This window comes from Heterocephalus glaber, unplaced genomic scaffold (genome assembly GCF_053883595.1).
Source record: "Heterocephalus glaber isolate CG9 unplaced genomic scaffold, H.glaber_assembly_v1.0 deba00000347, whole genome shotgun sequence".
Classification (NCBI taxonomy): Eukaryota; Metazoa; Chordata; class Mammalia; order Rodentia; family Bathyergidae; genus Heterocephalus; species Heterocephalus glaber.
In genome coordinates, this window is record NW_028258143.1 from 39,982,728 (window position 1) to 40,001,760 (window position 19,033).

Consider the following 19,033-nt stretch of genomic DNA (forward strand, 5'->3'; position numbering starts at 1 on the left):
GGTCAACACACAAAAATCAATAGCTTTCCTCTACACCAATGACAGACTCACTGAGAGAGAAATAGGGCAAATAATTCCTTTCACAATAGCATCCAAAAAACTGAAATACCTAGGAATCAACCTAATTAAAGAAATCAAAGACCTCTTCTCTGAAAACTATAGCACTCTGAAGAGAGACTGAAGATGATATCAGAAAATGGACAGACATCCCCTGCTCCTGGGTAGGAAGGATTAATATAGTGAAAATGGCCATACTTGCAAAACTGCTATATAGATTTAATGCAATTCCAATTGAGATCCCAGCAGCACACTTCATGGACCTTGAGAGAACAATCCAAAAATTCATTTGGAACAAGAAGAGGCCCAGAATAGCAAAAGCAATTCTAGGTAACAGAGACATGGCAGGGGGTATCACAATCCCTAACCTGCAACTCTACTACAAAGCTACTGTGATAAAAACAGCATGATGCTGGCAAAGAAACAGACTTGAGGACCAGTGGAACAGATTAGAAGATGCAGAAACAATGCCAGACACACTCAGCCATCTCATCTTCAATAAAGGAGCCAAACACCCTCACTGGAGGAAAGATAGCCTCTTTAATAAATGGTGCTGGAAAAATTGGGCTTCACCTTGCCAAAGATTAAAACTAGACCTGTATCTCTCACCATGCACTAAACTAAAATCAAAATGGATTAAAGATCTAAATATTAAAATAGAAACTCTGAACCAGTTGGAACAGAGGTTAGGTAGAACCCTTGAAGACATTGGTGTAGGAAAAGATTTTATGAACAAAACCTCAGTTGCCCATGAACTAGCACAAACAATCAACAAGTGGGACCTCTTCTTATTAAAAGGCTTCTGCACAGCAAGAGAAACCACCAGCAGTGTGAAGAGACAACCCACAATGTGGGAAAAAATCTTCACCTGCTCTTCCTCAGACAAAGGTCTACTATCTCAAATCTATAAAGAACTTAAAAAGATCAGACCTCCCAAATTTAAAGACCCAATCCAAAAATATGCATCTGAAATGAACAGACATTTTTCACACAAAGAAGTAGAAATAGCAAATAAATACATGAAAAAATGTTCAACGTCACCGGTCATTCGAGAGATGCAAATGAAAACAGTGCTGAGATTCCACTTCACTCCAGAAAGAATGGCTGCTCTCATGAAATCCACCAATAACAAATGCTGGCGGGGCTGTGGGGAAAGAGGAACCCTGCTTCACTGCTGGTGGGAGTGTAGACTGGTGCAAGCACTGTGGAAATCAGTATGGAGATACCTCAAAGAACTAGGACTGGAAGTCCCATTTGACCCAGCTATTCCCCTACAGGGAACCTTCCCCAAAGAATTAAAAGAATCATACCACAGTGATATATGTGCGCCCATGTTCATAGCAGCACAGTTTGTGATAGCTAAAACTTGGAAACAGCCCAAATGCCTATCAACTGGAGACTGGATAAAGAAAATGTGGGTTTTTAAAAATAAAATGGAGTACTACTCAGCCATAAAAAATGAGAAATCAGAAACATTTATAGCTAAGTGGATGCACATTGGGGTGATACTCTTAAGTGAAATAAATAGGACACACATGTATAAATACAAAATAGTTTCTCCGGTGTGAGAAACTGAAAGTGTAAATAAGGGCTAAAATGTATAATAGGTCATGTGAAATAGGAAGAAAAGGGGCAAAGGGGAAGGAAGTGGGAGGGCTAGGGAAAGGATAGAAGGGAATGGGATTAATATGAGAAAATGGAAAAATAGGAACATAATCTTTGTAAATAGGGAGGAATAGAGGGGTTGAAGGGAGGGCTGGGCAAGGATGAAAAATAAGAACCAAGAGAGACTATGTAAAGGTGCAAATTTCCAATGATGAATGTCATTATATTGTATACCTAAAATGTACCAATGATTAGAATGGATAATCGATAATGCAAAATACGTAGAAAAGGTCCAAAGAGGTAGGGGTAGTGGGAGGGGCAGGGGAAAGGAACGAAAGGAAAGGAAAAATGCTGAGAAATGGTTAAAATGGAAATAAAGTCTTTGTAAATAGGGAAGGGTGGAGGGGGTGAAGGGAGGGCTAGGAATGGGGAAAAAATAAGAACCAAGATGCATTATGTAAAGGTACAGTTCCCAATGAGAAATGTAATTGTGTTGTATACCTACAATGTACCAATAAAAGAATTTAATTAAAAAAATGTAGTTTGTATTATCAGGTCCATTAAATGAAGACTGAATGATTTGCCCATACTCAGTGAGAGGTAGAGTTAATATCTAAATCCAGCTTTCTCAGGCCAAAAACTCCTATTTCCATATATCACACTGCGTGAACAGGCAGAATACAATCAGAATCACATATATTGGAAAGTAATAAGGATGATTTCTACTATACTTAACAGAGAAGCTGTATGGTCTCACATCTTATATCTACATATGAGCAGCATGAGGAACAAAGAAATGAAAAAAAATAGTGCCATTCCACCCTGGATATGTACACTATTTTTTCCATCATTCTGTCCCTCTTTCTGTGTCTTGCTCATCATACACCAAGTTGGCTGAAGCTGGGAATTATAATGGCAAAGACAGCTCAATGGCAGTCTTTCTGACTACCAAACTGAGGGAATATTCATGACAGCTACTTCCTGAACACCTCTTCAAACATGTGGTTTATCTACCAAGAATGTGACATTTACTCTAACATAGTTGAGTAAATCTAAAATATAGATCTAAGAAAACATAGATGCAAAAAATTTATGTTTTATCTGTTGGAATATTTCTAATTTAAGTGAGATTTAGCCAGGATTAGCATTGGCATCCTCTATCTTCTATAACTAAAAAGATAATTTTATTATTATTAATATCATTCATGTTGGTGAACTCAAGCAGATGCACAAATTTGGTCAGCATTGTCTATTTCAAATACTAGATTCAATTGTAAGCCTACAGGTTCCAATTTCCATGTTATAAAAAATGCATGATCACATTAGGGTAACACAAAGAAATGTAAGTAATTTGAAAGGAGAAAAGTAGAATGCTGTAAAACTTTTGTCTTATTTAAACCCAAAGTCCTCTAAAAATCACTGGCTTGGAAATAAGATTTGGATTTTACTAACTCAATAACCAGATGAACTCTGTCAGATAAACACTTTCTAAATCTCTATTTTCTCAATTCTAAAATCACAAGTGGCTTTTGAGGCCCCTTCAATGTTAAATATATGGCAAACTGTGATTAATACTTTACGCTGCTTGAAAGATGAACTTTCAGAATAAATATTACCTACAATATATTGCTTTCTTAATTCTTACTGAGAATAACAAGGATTCAATTTTGGAGAATGAAGAAGCAGAGGGATGAAATTGTAGAGCACTTCACAAGAAGCTTCTAGATTCTGTTCAAGACTAAATATAAAAAAGTTTAAAAAGCTTACACTAGTGGTTCTAGCCCTGGGCTGTTAGATGGTGGCTTTACAGAACTAATTTCTTATCTAACTTTCTTCATGGTTTATTCCCAAGGATTTAACAAGGAAGACAGAGTCAGCACTTCCATTTATGGTTTCATAGGCGCCAGTCCTTAGGATCATTGATTCCCTCACATTTCAAAAGCAAGTGAAGAATATATTTGGGAGGGATGTTGTGTTTCGCTAGTCACTGTTTTACTACTTTAAAGGCTCAGGCACTCACCCAGCTCAAGAAAATTCCAGTTGGAAAAGGTTACAGCTTGCTTTATTCCACCAGCTGTTGCCCAACTGTATTCTCCATGGGAATCTACATCTCTCAGGCCAGTCCAGAAGTATTTCTGAAGAGATTTATCATACTTTTTCATCATATCATTCAGGTATTCTTGTTCAAATCTACAAAAGAAGAATCAAATTGGCAAATGTCTCACAATCATTGAAATAACTAAAACATTTCCTTTTTTCTTAGAGAAATTCAGAGTTAAGCCAAGCATGGTGGTGCTTGCCTATAGTCCCAGCACTCTGGGTGGCAAAGGCTGGGTCACAAGGTTCAAGCCCGGCCTTTGCAATTTAGTGATTTAGCAAGACCTTGTCTGAAAATAAAAATTAAAAAGGGCTGGGGATGTAGCTCATTGTGAAGTCCCTGGATTCAATCCCCAGCACTGCAAAAACAAAACAAAGCACCCCTCAGAGTTAAAAATTTATTAGTACACATTTACTGATAGTCACACCTGTTAGTGATAGTCAGATTGCAGTTCGTTCCAAAAGGGACCTCATCCTTGTAAATCTTGTAACAGGTTTCTCCATGTCTCTTCCAGCCCTAAACCAGAGAGGAATATTGTCACATTTGATAATGTCTCCCTCTGACAAGGAAGTTTATTACATTGGTAACATCTTACAAGTTGTGGGAACTGAGAAGATAGTGTGTTCAACATGTGATAAGGATGGGATGCAGTTTCATAGATAACCTCTATATAACTGAACCTGTGTCTCTATAGCCTTGGTATCTTGGTCACTATAAGTAGTATAATTGTTGGTTGAGTTATTTTGAACAGGAATATTATCAGCAGGGGAGGTAAAGATATCAGCATTGAGCATAGTAATCATTTACATTTTTACAGAAATTCACAAATAAGTAAGTTATTTGCCTTATGTAAGAATGACTATACACTATGATTTCTGCTCTAATGTAAATGAACAGAGCTAATAATTTCTTTTATTTTCTAATTCTGAATTGTTTACGTTTCAGTAACTGCAGAACTTCTAACCAGGAAGATGTAATTCTGTTTAGGAAAATTTACAAAGGGATTTTACATACCTCATCCAGAAGACACATATTATCAGACTTTGTATCATTCATCTTTTCTCCCTTTTTCTTACATACATATTTAAGTTTCTCTTCACATGATTGGACTTTCCATTGACCTAACTTTTAAAAGACAGAAAAATATTTTATTATAAAAGAAATGATTTGCATTAAGTTTAGAGTTAAACTCACAAGAAATATGACAGGCTAGGGAGAGAAAGTTGTGGCTCACAACCTCTTATTTTAGGATCAAGATGCAGTGTGGATGAATTTCATTTTCTCATAAGCATAATAATAAAGCCACTAAAGGACACATCATCTAGAGATTGAAAAGGTGTCAAACCATTGCCAGTACTGTATTCTAGTCTTCCTTCCCTATGACATAATCAAAACCCATCCACAGGTTAAACTTAGGTATGTCAACTAACTTTCCTGTCTCAGCTTCCTCATGCGCACAAGGATGATGGTGGTTACAAGAACTACTATTTTTTTGTTACCAGGGATTGAACTCAGGACCTTGCGCTTGCAAGGCAGGTGCCTTGCCACTGAGCTAAATCCTTGGCCAAGAGCTACTCTTTGAGAACTCTAGAAATAGGTTTCCCGCCAAAGTTATCCACCCTTTCTTCCCTCTCCCCTGATCCCCTTCCTTTTCTCTAATTGTTTCTCTTCTACTTTTTTGTGTTTTTTTCTCTTATCTCTAGATTTCTCTTATGAAAAGAAACATGATTTTTGACTGAGTCTGGCTTATTTCACTTAACATGATCATCTCCAGTTATATCCATTTTCCTGCAAATGACATGATTTTGTTTCTCTTTATGGCCAGATAATATTCTAATGTGTATATCTACCACATTTTATGTATCATTCTTTTGTTGATGGGCACCTGGGCTATTTTCATAGGTCAGCTATTATGAATTGAGCTGCAATAAACATGGGTAGGTTGACTTTAATTCTTTTGGGAGTATACCCAGGAGTGGTGTAGATGGATCAAATGGCAGCTCCAGTTTTTAGTTTTTTAAAGGAACTTTAATACTGACTTCCATAATAACTGTTATCTTAGTTGCTTTCTTGTTGCTGGGAAAAAATACTTAACACCAAAAAGTTAAAAAAGGAGAGGTTTACTTTAGCTCACAGTTTATAGAGGTTTCAGTCCATAGTCAGCTAGTTCCAAAGTAGGGCAGCATGGTGGATTAAAATGATCATGGCATGGCAGACAGGAAGCAGTAGTCTTCCTTCTGCTTCCCTTTTTTATTCTGTGCAAGGTACAAGCCACCCATACCTGGATGTGGTGCCACCCACACCTGGGTAGGTCTTCCCTCTTCAGTAACTCCATCACCCATGCCCAGAACTATGCTAAACTGAGCAGTGAACTTATCCAGTATCATACACTTATGATCTACTAAATCCAGTCACTCCCCAAAAGCCCCACCTATGAGGGCATGAGGCTTTGGGGGGACATTTAGGTAGAAACCATAACGGCTTTACTAATTTACTTTCTACTAACAGTGTATAAGAGTTCCTTTCCCCCCACATCCTTGTCAGCATTTAAAAAAATTCTTGATGATAGACAGTCTGACTGGAGTGAGACAAAATCTCAATATAGTTTTCACTGTCATTTTCTTGATGGCTAAAAATGTTGAATATTTTTTCATATACTTATCAGCTATTTGTATATCTTCTTTTGAGAAATACATTTACTTCTGTTCAATTCATTTGCCCATTTGTAATTTGTATTTTGGTGTTAATTTTTTGAGTTTTTCATATATTCTAGATATTAATCCTCCACCAGAAGAGTTACTAGCAAGGACTGTCTCCCATTTTGTAGGTTGTCTATTCAATCTGATGATTATTTATTGTGCAGAAGCATTTAAATTTGATATAATTTAATTTGTTGATTCTTGATGTTATTTTTTGGGCAACTGGAGTCCTATTCAGGAAGTCTTTGCCTAAGCCTATGACTTTGCTTTCCCTATGTTTTCCTTTAGGAGTTTCACAGTTTAGGTCTTATATCTAGGTTTTTGATCCATTTTGAATTGATTTTTATAAGGATCTAGTTTCAATCTTCTACCTATAGTAGATAACCTTTTAAACAGATTGACACCTTCCTAGATTAATCATTACTATCAAAACACTTCTACATATACATACATTTATTACTTCCACTCAAGTCTCTCTAGATGTCTAGATGACACAACAACCTTCTCAATCAAATAGAAAAAAAAGTCCACAGGAAAGTGATAAAAACAAGAATATAGAGGTGCAGATGTACTTTCTGCTCAAGCTACAACCTATTTTGAGCTGTTAACTGAAATATGTTCAATACATGTTTATGCTATCTACAAGAGAAAGATATTTTTCTGAACCAATTTACTCCTAATTTTTAAATTAAAATATTTAAAATTTTTTATTTAAAATTGTGATGGTTAATCTTGATTGTCAGCTTGATTTGCCTCAGGGATGCCTAGGAGATTAGTAAAGCACACACTCAGGTGTGTTGGTGTGGGTCATAGGCATGTGACCTTGAGGAATATATATGGTCTCTGGCCCCTTCTGTTCTGGTGCTCTTCCCCTACTCTGTTTCCTTGATGCCATGAATTAAGCAGTTTTTCTCCACCATCCCGGTCAGCATGATGTTTCTGCCTTGGAGCCAGCTGACCATAGACTGGAACTTTTGAAACTGAGCCAAAACAAAATATTTCCTCCTTTAATTTGGTTATGTCCGACAATTTGTCTTAGCAATGAAAAGTGACTAATACAAAAGTTAAAGTATTAAATAAATATTTTTCACTTAATTCTCAAAGAAGGATTCCTATAAAACTTGAATATAAGAATATGGGACAGGGCCAGGGATTTGGCTCAGTGGTTCTGTCGCCTGCCTTGAAAGCGCAAGGTCCCTGATACCCGGTACCAAAATGAAAAAAAAAAAAAAATGGGACTTTTCTGGTTTACTTGTGGCTGGCTACCTGCTGAGTATCACATTGATGGCAGAAAGGCAGATGCAGACTCTGATCCTGAGAGAAAACAGGTTATTAGAACCAGTTTGCAAAAGGATGTGAGTTCTCAAGAGATTTTCTATCTCTATTTCAGACAAAGCAAATTGTCTCAGACAGGAAGTGGATTATTTAGTCAGGAATTGCTTTTATTTACCCGTTTTTTCAGTAGCTATCAGAAAAACAATCTATGGGGCTCTTACCTTTTATTTTCTTTCTCAGCTTACACACAAATACTTTAACCAAAATAATCTTAATGTATAAGGATAACACTAAGACTATAAATAAACCACAGGAGGTTTCCCACCTTTCCTATATAGGAAACACAGTTGTGTGTCTTATTGTAGGGAACTTTTGGCTCGTTTTCATCCCAGTATGTCAGAGTAACTTCAGTACCATCTGACCACTGAAATAAAGTTGGCGTATTTATGTTCTTAAGGCCTGTCCATATTTCTTCTTGGGTATCTAAAAGAAAAAATGTGTTAGTTGTTTGGTTTTACTCAGTTACATTCTTCAACATGTATATTGTTACAGAGTTTTGCCTTCTGATGTGGGTTTTAAGAACCTTCTTAATTAGCCTATTGAAGTGTTGACAAGGGAAGCAGGTTGGATAGTGAAGGCTTTTCCTGATACTGATACTCAGAAACACAGGGACCAAGCTGATCCCTGTGTAGATGAACTTTGCTGTATGGGGATTAGTGAGACTCTATAAATATAATCATAGATATTCCAATTAAAATAGAAATATTGCCTGCTGCTGGCCGGGAACAACACTGCCTTCACAGAAAAAAAATTAGCACCATCTCTGCACAAAATAGGTACCTACTATTACTTGTTAATATTAGAAAATCTTAGGGAGAGGCCATAACACCAGCAGTTTAGTACAGTTCAGTTTACTGGTCTTTAATTATCAAGTAGTTACAAAGTGAAATAATTATCACTTAAGTTTTTGAAGAAACCTAAAAGGAATTTAGTGTATAAGAAGAGGGAGCCTGTCCAATCTACAGTTGTACTGTCAAATTAGTAGCTATTAGGGATATGTGGCTATTTAAACCCAAATGTCAATAATTCAGCTTGTCATTTCCCTAGCTATATTGCAAGTGCTCAAAAGCCATATGTGCCTGGTGGCTACTGGATTGCACAGGGCAGACAACAGACCAGTTCCATCATCACAGAAAACCTTGCCTTGACAGTGCTAATCTGCCGGATCAAATCATAAGCTTTCATTTCCACTAAAAGTCAGAAAATTGGGATATTTAAAAATGTCTCAAGCCTCTCAAATAGCATGTTTTAAAAAACTTACCCCCATTATGAAGTTTTGTAACAATCATCTCCACATCTGCTAACGAATGAATACTCATGAGGTCACCACTGAAAGCTTTGCATTTTGTATGTGCTTCATCCCAGGAACCACTTTCATTTACTAGTACATAGCAAAATCCATTATTTGGCAGCCAGCCTGCATCACAGCGGGTAACTGAATATGTCCAAACATCTGGGGGAAAAGCAGCAATTTATATTCCAGTAAAGATATTGCTCTTTTGAATAAAAACTATTGCAAATTTTTCTTTCTTGAATCAAAGCTTCTGGAAAACTCAGCAATGTAATGTCAGATACTACAGTGACATAATTTTACGCTGTGCCTAATGTATATACAACACTGTAAGAATTCCTGCAAGGATTCAGATAATGAAGTGACCTTATTGTGATACAGACATGCTACATGGCTGGGCATAAACAACTTCGGGGGCATAGGCACAATAAAGGGAGGAACTGCCCTTAGTTGTAATAGACAAAAAAGGTGTGGGGTAAGCCAGTTGCTGACAAATCTTTTCCTGGGTCTTAGATTTGTCAGGCTGCCTACAGTCTCTGCCTTTGAGAGGTCTATAATGAGGCTTAGCTTTCTTTCCTTGCATGATCAAGTTAGCAAGATGATGTGCAATAATGCTCAGTATTGAGCAAAAGACAGGCAGCGATTTAAGGAACCGAATCAGACATTTGTACACTTCACACTCAAGAGATAGTAGCAATGGAGAAAAAGGGCAAAGGGCATCTCTGGACCTCTTCTTTCCTCCCTTCCTGCTGGACCTTTTGTCCTCTTAAACTACTGGTTCTTTGTTTCGACTGCGATAAAACTCACAAATGAAAGTCTAATCTTTCTAGATCAGAGAAAAAGATCCAGGTATAAAAGTATACAAAATATCGCAGCCTGCTGCGCAAGCGCAAGGACCCGAGTTCGATCCCCGGTACCAAAAGAAAAAAAAAAAAAAGTATACAAAATACTTCTACCCTTGCTAAAAAATTAGAAAATAGTGTGGTTACTCAGATTTCACTGATTCAGAACCACTTGGAACAACTGTTACAGGAAAACAGCATCTTGAAAATTTGAACAGTTTATTTTTTTACTAAAGGGTAAAATTCAGGTTTATCTAGGTACTCGTACTTGCAAGATAACTAAATTAACTTTTAGATTCTGAATAGCATTCATCATTACTATTATGTTTTAGAATTATGAAAAAGGAGCAGAGGAGGAAAAATCATGCATAACTGAACTTAAAACAATCATTTTCATATTCTAGTCATTGTCTCTATGAATATTTTTATAAGATTAAAATGATAAGTAGGCATATCATTTTGTTCAACTCTTTGTACTTTCCTAATGGCATAGTTATAATAAATGCATATTATTCAATCATGTGGAAACATAATTTACTTAATAATTGCTACTTTGAGGTATTTACTTAATCTATTGTTGGTTGTTCTGGTTTATTTTCATTTGTACTCACTTCTCTATTATGCTTTTTGTGGTATGGATTATATTTGGTCTGCATTAACTTGGAAGATAAATGTTTATTTTTCCCTGTTACCATAAAACAATCATTTATATCATTTATTTTATATGTCTTTTTTAAAAAAAGTTGCTGTAAACTCCTTTTTGTATGACAAGAAATTTAGTGGCTTTCCCCTTTCCCCTCATAATTCCTTAAAGCAAGACTTTTAAAAAATCACTTTTTTCCTTCTTAGTCTTGAGTCTGAGTTTTTCGCATTCAGTAAAAATTTAATCAAATATTAAAGTATACATCAGGCCACATGCTTGACAGTCTTGGCACTCTTCTTCATTCCTGCAAAACATTCCTTAAACCTTCCCTCCTCAAAAACTTCTGCTGTTCTTGTATCCCTTTCACACACTCCCTGGAAAAAAATTCCTTTTCTTATGGCTTGTGTCTCTGTCTCCCCAAAGCCTCAGGAGTCATAGGTGTGGCTTTTTCAGAGGTGGCTGGATCTAGAATGTGTGATGCTGGAATTGATTCATGGTGCAATGCTAGGCTCCAGGGCACTAGGATTAAGGGTGTGAGTGCTACCTGCCCTAAGTAGTCTGGATAAGATAAAAGGGGTATAAAGACCCTTGTTGCTTTGCTAGTCTTTGCCTGAGCATGAACTGTTCTCATTTGTGAAGCCACCCTGCCTTGGAGCCAGCCAATTATGGACTGAAACCTCTACAAATTGCGAACTAAATAAACCTTTCCTCCTTTAATTTTGGGTGTCAGGTATTTTGTTTCAGCAACAAGAGATAAGTAACTAAGATACCTTTCATGTACAAATTTTGTCCTGAGCTACTAGGTTTTTTTTTGCTGATTTTTCTGTACAAGGACTAAGGAGACAGAGACAAAGACAGAGACTGACAGAAACAGAGAGACAGAGACCAAGAGAAAGGGGCAGGCCACCAGTGAGCAGAAATAGATTTCCTATCAAAATATATCTGCCATCTTCTGGGGAGAAATATATTTTTACTTGATATTCTTCAGCTCATAATATCTAATAATAAAGTCAAAAGTGAAATGCCTTTTTGCATTGGCAGTATCAGGTGAAGGAAATGTGGAAGTAAGTATCTGAAATGAATTTACTTGACTTCACAAAACTGTGCTGTTAAGATTTCTCTGCACAGGGAAGTGAGGAAGATACCTGTGAACTCCGTTGTATTATTCAGGGGCTTCTCGCAGATGTAGGGTAGTTTAGCTTCACAGAAAATCATCTGCCACAGTCCAGACTCAGCATCCATTTTTGCACAGCTTGATCCACCTATTATAGGTGCACTTGGCATATCTTAAAAGGTAGGATTTTCAGAGTTAAAAACGGTTAGGCTCAGGGTGGTAGTTAGGAAAACTAATTCAAAGTCATAATTTTTCGCCTTTCTGGAAACTCATAGTACACTTGATACTTTTAACTAAATTGAAATTTTATAAGCCTCAGTGGGTAACAATGTGCTTAAGTACGTCTTTCTTCTAAACTACAAGACACAAAGGAAAACATTCTGATATATCACAATTTAAAATGCAAAAGCAAAAACAAACCTCTGTTTCTAAGCAACTTTCCACCTGTGGCCGGTAACTCTTAATCTGCTATTCTACAATAAATGTTTATAGCATGATGAAGATATTATCTGTAAGATTCTGTAATGCCTTTAAGCCCTTAAAATGAAGATTAAATTAAGGGCTGGCAGTGTATTTTAGTGATAGAGCACTTGCTTAGGAGGTGCAAGGCTCCTGGTTTGATCCCCAGTGGCCTCCCCCTCCACTGCTTTAAAGATTCTATTTACTGAGATAATAAGAGATTTATTTTCTTTTTTTTAAATTTTATTTTGTTGGTATATTTTAGATATACAATATATTGACATTGGATCTTTGGAAATTTGCACCTTTACATAATCTCTCTTGGTTCTTATTTTTCCCCCTTTCCCTGCCCTCCCTTCAACCCCTGCATCCCTCCCTATTTACAAAGACTTTGTTTCCATTTTCTCATATTAATTCCATTCCCTTCTTTCCTTTCCTCTACCCCTCCCACTTCCCCTTCCACTTTGCCCCCTTTCTTCCTATTTCACATTATTATACCTTTTAGTCCTTATTTACATTTTCAGTTTCTCACACTAGAGAAACTATTCACTATTTACACATGTGTCCTATTTATTTCACTTAAGAGTATCACCTCAATATGCATCCATTTAGCTATAATTGTCTCTAATTTCTCATTTTTTATGGCTGAGTAGTACTCCATTTTATTTTAAAAAACTACATTTTCTTTATCCAGTAGAGATTTATTTTTTAATAAGAAAATTTATTTAGCTGAATGACATTGGTATTTCATAGTAGATAACTTTTTTTTCCTGTATGTGCACAGAATACTTCATTACTGAAATTAATGTGAATTTTAAGGTTCTGCATTTGCCAGATTTGTATTTTTTAAAAAGTACCTCATCCTTCCTTTTGAGGAAAAAGTTATTTTGGCCAAGTAGAGTTTTAATTATTTCATTCACTGTAAAGTTTTCTTTGAAGTATTTATCTGAGTAATGAAATATACCCATTATGTTGTCAGTACTTGAGTGCCACAGTGGAGGGACCCCAAGCTTTTGAAATTGAGGAACTTTCCACGTTAGAGTTGAGCTGCACATGAAAAACAACATGAGTGAATCACGGACATGTTAAGTCCCCACAGGTCCCAGAATGGCTCTTGGCCATATGGTGGGGGTCATCCTGCTCCTACTTAAAAGTGCGAGGTGACTGTAAAGGTCAAGGACAAATGCTCAGCAACCCATGGTGTGGTCAACAGGTACTATAGTTAAGAATGGCTTAGGAAAATTTCCTTTTGAGAAGTAACCACAAAATTTGTCAATACTTGAAACTTTGATAAGAGTTCAGTGATTGGGAAACCCTTGTTTTTTGAAGCTTTTGCTTTGTGCAAGTTGGTGGGGAAGGAGCATTACCTGGGTCCCAGTTGAGAAAGTTTAATGGTTTGTGGTCTGACCATTCCCAGCCTCTGGCTGAGTATAGCTGATTTAATCCAATCCAGAATATTTTAGCAATGTCTTCTTTTCCTGTAAGATTTACATAATTTTTAAAAGTGACACTATTACCTAAGTTATCATCTAAATAAGACCAACTTTCTACTAAAGGCAAAAACAAAACAAGAGAAAACAAATTAAATCCCACCTCCAAACCTTGAAGGCCTTGACTATAAGCAGAAATCCCTGTAGTAGGCTGACTAGGCAACAAAGGCAGGCCAGGCTGATAGACAACAAAACTTTGTACTATTGAGAAACCCAAAGTCTCATGCATTTGTTCAATTCTGTTTTCCCATTAGCTTGTCCAATTCCCTTTTTTCTAAGGTAAAAACAGAATCTTCAGATTACTGATTCACGATCTATTTTTTCAAACTCTTGCACTAATTTGAAGACAAAAAACAGTTTCCATTGTATATTTAGATTTTGAACTCATGAAACACATGATTTTAAACTCATGAAGCACATATTTTCCAGGTACTAGGAATATAAAAACCAAAATGACAAAGTCTCTGTTCTTATAAAAATTTTAATCTAGTAAAAAAGGAATTGATACAGAACCCCACAAATGGTAAAGTACTTTTGGAACTGGGTCAGAAATATGTATAAGATGCATATGTATAATATGTATATTCTATTTTTCAGGCAACAGAATATATGGCACTAGTATCCAAAGGAACTCTTAGACTGGAGAAACAGAATGAGAGTTATACATATGTGTGTAAACAGGGGATGTGTATCATTCAAGTCTATTATTTGACAACCAGACATCATCAGCAAAAATAAAAAAGAAAGAGAAGCATAAATAATTTAAATATTGAGGCCAATTGCTGATATGCCATTCAATGTGCATATGCTCATAAAATAGGGATGTGATCACACTTGTATGGGTCCATAAGTATAGGAAAAAGAATGAAAAGAATGTGCAAATGATTGTTGAGAATTTTTTCCATTGTCTATGAAGCCAACAGTGTTGTTCAGGAGCCTGGCAGGACTTCATCAACATCATGAAGGAAGAATTTTAAAAATTAATTGAAGGCCTGGTAGCACAGGTAGAACAACTGACAAATTGCTTTACCAAAGACAAAGAAGATGCTGACAAACGGAGCAAGCTTTATATAGGTTGGAACCTTTATAAATTTGTGGAAATATTTCCAGCAGTAAAACACTTAATAACAGTGTCTTAATTCTTCCCAGGGAATTATGTATGATGTATTATTGCATTACATATCATGTATATGTATATTATATAAAAACTGTATGATTTTCACATAGAAAACCATATCCATACCTTAAGGGCTTTCCAAGGGTAATTTTCACTATACATGATATTTGCCTTATTGCAGACATTGTAACCCAAATTCTTACAACATGACTTCTTTGGAACCAAAACTAGGGTGTGGAAGAGCTGTCCTGTGTTGAGGAGTAACAGCAGCAGGAAAGAGGAAAGGTGCCAAGAGCAGTAATCAGACACCAATGTTGGAGGGATGGCAGGGAAGAGGGTATTGGGGACAACTACTTAGCAAGGAGAAAGAGAAGAGCTCTAGCAATCAAGAGACAGCAGGAAAGTTGAAAATCACAGAGAAACACAAGATAATACAGAGAAAAGAAAAAAGCAGCCTCTAATGCCAACCTTGATTCCCCAGGAGGGAGGACCTGACTCCAAAAACATAAGGTAAGCCCAGAAGGGCCAGCAGCCCCAGTGATAAACAATGGATTGGCAACATGAGCCCCAGGACAAACCTACAGTTACTGCGAGCAGCAAATACAGTGTGGGGTTTTACTCTGAATGTGACTCCCTCTGCATGGCAGGCTAGCTTGGGAAAAAAAATCCAGTGCAGCACTTACCATATTCAGGAGTAATATAATCAGGAGCCAATTTGAGAAGGGGTTTATCGTGTTAAGACTGAGCTACTCCAGAGAATCAGAAGTCACATAACAATTACACCTTAGGGTCTCTGAGGTCACCCTACTCAGTGACTGGGTGGGAGATGGCCTCAGGAGACAGTCCTGGAGTGGGGGAGGGCTTGTCACAGACTTCCTGAGAAGAGTAAGCAGTGGCAAGCTCAGGCTACGAAGACCAAGGTAGTCCCTCTTTCTGTGGTGAGAAGCCAGGCTGGTCATGTGTGGTATCTGAGAGGACTACAATTGAGTTCAGTGGACTACTCACCCTCCACCCCCTTGTTACCTACTTTCAGCACAAAAAATGGTCTGTTTGCATTCCCCACCTGCTAACACGATTAATGACACACTTCTGCTTGGATATTTTCTACAGCCTAGGGGTATTGATAGAAGGCTTCTGGAGCAAGTGGGGCATTTCATGAGCCCACAGGCAGCAAAGCTAGTTGGGGATAGTAGGGTTCTTGGTGCATGGAAGGGCACAAAAAATATTAAAAGTCTCTGGAGTGAGCACACCCCTGAGGCAGAGAACATAACAATTGACTGACCCTACCCAGAGGTAAAGGTGTGGCAGGATTCAGCATCCACACAGCAAAAAGTGGGTATGGAAACACAGTGTGACCAACATGACTCACTATTCCTTCCCCATATCTGGCGGATTCCAATACTACAGGTCCTGGAAGAAACTACTCGTTGAAATACCTTAACAAGGAAGAATATTGCTCACTCTCTCTGTCTTTTATATTTTGGAATTTTTTTGTTCAGTTGTTTTTATTCTGTTTTTCTTTTTTTTCTTATTTTTTGTTACTTTTACCTAAATATCTTTGTTTAAAAATTTTTAGTTGGATTTTAAAATTTCACTTTTCTCTCCTCATCTTTCTTTTCTGTCTTTATTTTTTAAATTTTTACTTCTTCCAATTTTTCTTTCTCCACTTCCTCCATTTATTATTATTATTTTTTCTGGCAATAGATTCCCTAATCTCACCCAACTACTATCAAACCTGAACATCATTGAGAAATAACATACTCCATTATGCTATGCATATGCACAACTCTTATTTCCTCAATCAGATCAAGCACTTTGGTTACAAAGTCTTTTATTTGGTTCACTTTTGTTGACATCATTACTCCTAGTCCAATGTTTACACATGGCAGTTTGCAGTAAAGGGACACATAACAAATTTCTTCTCAAAATAAGGATACTCTAAATTTTAGATTCTAAAGCACAGCTTTCTTGAGTCTTGGGAAATTAGCAATCATAATTAGGCATACTGATATGCCTAAACAATTTTATACTGAAAGAGAACCTTAGAAACAGATGCATCTTTCAAATTACTGATATATATAAAAATACATGAAGTGTCTTTCCAGGAATACAGGAAAATAAGGTACTTTTCTATATCATCTCACTTTTATAAGTTATTAGGGAAAAACTGATTCATTAAGAATCATGCACCATTCATTGCTCCAAATGCATCATTAGATTTTTTTAGAATGGTCATAGTCACACTTCGACACTTTTCTCCCTCCTGAAACCATCATTTTCCAAATGATGATATTCTAGGAGACTTACATTTATTGGAATTTTACATTCTCAGTGATATTTTTGGTAAGGCTTTAGTGAAGTCTTGGCATAGTAGTCTACCAAACACTAGCCTATTAGACTTGACAGATCTCCATTCTAAAGTTTTAATAATTTAACTGCCAAACAACACACACACACAAAAGATAAAGCTATAAATAAGAAAGGAGGCCTGAATAAATCATTAGCCAAAAAGTCAGTGGACTTTTAATGAAAAAAAGAAAGAAATAAAGAAAATATGTAAGAATAAATAGCACAGTAAAAGAAAAGTAAGGACTCTGTAATTCTCTATGTTGATATTCAAATCCCAATTCTGGAATGTCTTAGCTTGTGACACTGGGTACACTATTACTAAGCATCAATTTTTTTTAATCTGGTGATAAAAATCTGGTGATGTGGTAGCCAAGATTAACCTCTTTCAGAAGAAGCCTTGCTCATAGCACTTTCAACTACTTATAGTTATTATATATAACTATATATAACTTATATAAAATTGTGACAAAATTCACTGGAAATATTTAATAAGTCAGTATTTGTTTACTATATGCCACTAATGCTTAAAGTTTTGTGCTTAAAGTTTAAAAAAACCCCAACACCATCTCTGCCTGCAAAGAAGACTTATAAAAGGTGAATCCAGGTACATGCCCGATACAAGTTGTTTTTGTAAGATCAATCATTCAAATTTCTTTTCTGTGCTAATTATTTGCAAGTGACATTGGACAAGTTACATCTCCTCTCTGAGCTTCACAATAATCATCAGCAAAATGAGCATAATAACGATACAAGTGCTGATAAAACATTTCAATTTTAAAAACTGTATTACAGGAGCCATCTCCAGTGCTGAGGAGGAGCCTTTTGGGCTGCTGTACCACTGCCCCCAGGGCCAAGGAGCAGAGCCACTCCCAGCATCCAGGAGGTCAGCCATATGGTGGGGAGGGGCAGCAGTACACACTCACCTCCCTCATCTCCCCTCCATTGAAATGAGAAGTCTCAAAACAAGTCTCAAAACCAGACTCCAAGATCACCTAAAGCAACCCCAAAGGGAAACGGTATGGAACACTGATACTCAACCATCTGGACTACCTGAACTGGCAACAAAAGTGGATCTGGAAAAAATGAAATTAGAAATAATTTCTCAGATAACAGCAGAGATTGTGCCCATAGTGAAAGACATGATTAATAAATCTAGAAAGGACACGGATAAAAAAAATAGAGGAGGTGAGGAACATGATGGAATCCCAACATAGGAAACAAATGGAATCCATAAAACAGATACAAACAGATTTCCAGGAGATTAAAAACTCCATTGAAAGTTTATGCAGCAGAATGAGACAATATGAGGACAGAATTTCAGATATAGAAGATAGGATTGCAATTAGCAACCAGGAAAAGAAAAATTTCTTCAATATAGTAAGGGGCCACAAGAAATCAATTCAGCAGCTGCTAGACAATGCAAAGAAGAATAACATAAGACTGATTAGGGTCAATGAAGAAACAGGAGAGAGTGTAGAGGACATAAAAAAACTGTTCACAGAAGTGATGGCAGAATACTTCCCAAGGAGGGGAAAAGAACTTGACATAAAGATAAGTGAGGCATATAGGAATCCAATTAGCCTTGATCAAAAAAAAAATCTACACATAAGCATATAATAGTTAAGATTCCAGAAACCCAACAGAAGAACAAAATTCTACAAGCAGTTAGAGAAAAGAAACAAATCACATACAAAGGAAAGCCCATTAGAATCACAGCAGACTTCTCAACACAAACCATCAAGGCAAGAAGAGCTTGGAGTGATGTATTTCAAGCCCTAAAGCAAAACAGCCTCCAACCCAGATTGATGTACCCTGCAAAACTAGCTTTCAAAATTGATAGAGAAATAAGATACTTTCTTGACAAAGAGTACCTTAGGAACTTCATGAATACCTAAAGAGCCCTCCAAAAAATTGTAGACAATATCCTAGGAAAA

The 19,033-nt window shown here is 36.7% G+C and overlaps 1 protein-coding gene across 2 annotated transcripts in view; it reads right to left on the minus strand.

The window, feature by feature from the left end:
* Positions 1 to 19,033, minus strand: part of LOC101702684 (CD302 antigen) — a 161,811-nt gene that overhangs the window by 123,340 nt on the left and 19,438 nt on the right. For both annotated transcript variants that reach the window (XM_013076267.3, XM_013076272.3), the window contains exons 5-11: positions 13,511 to 13,621; positions 11,716 to 11,856; positions 9,056 to 9,247; positions 8,060 to 8,217; positions 4,775 to 4,885; positions 4,188 to 4,276; positions 3,683 to 3,852 (exon numbers count right to left, since the gene is read on the minus strand). In XM_013076267.3, coding sequence (XP_012931721.2) covers positions 3,683 to 3,852; positions 4,188 to 4,276; positions 4,775 to 4,885; positions 8,060 to 8,217; positions 9,056 to 9,247; positions 11,716 to 11,856; positions 13,511 to 13,621 — 972 coding nt within the window. The remainder of the gene's footprint in view (positions 1 to 3,682; positions 3,853 to 4,187; positions 4,277 to 4,774; positions 4,886 to 8,059; positions 8,218 to 9,055; positions 9,248 to 11,715; positions 11,857 to 13,510; positions 13,622 to 19,033) is intronic.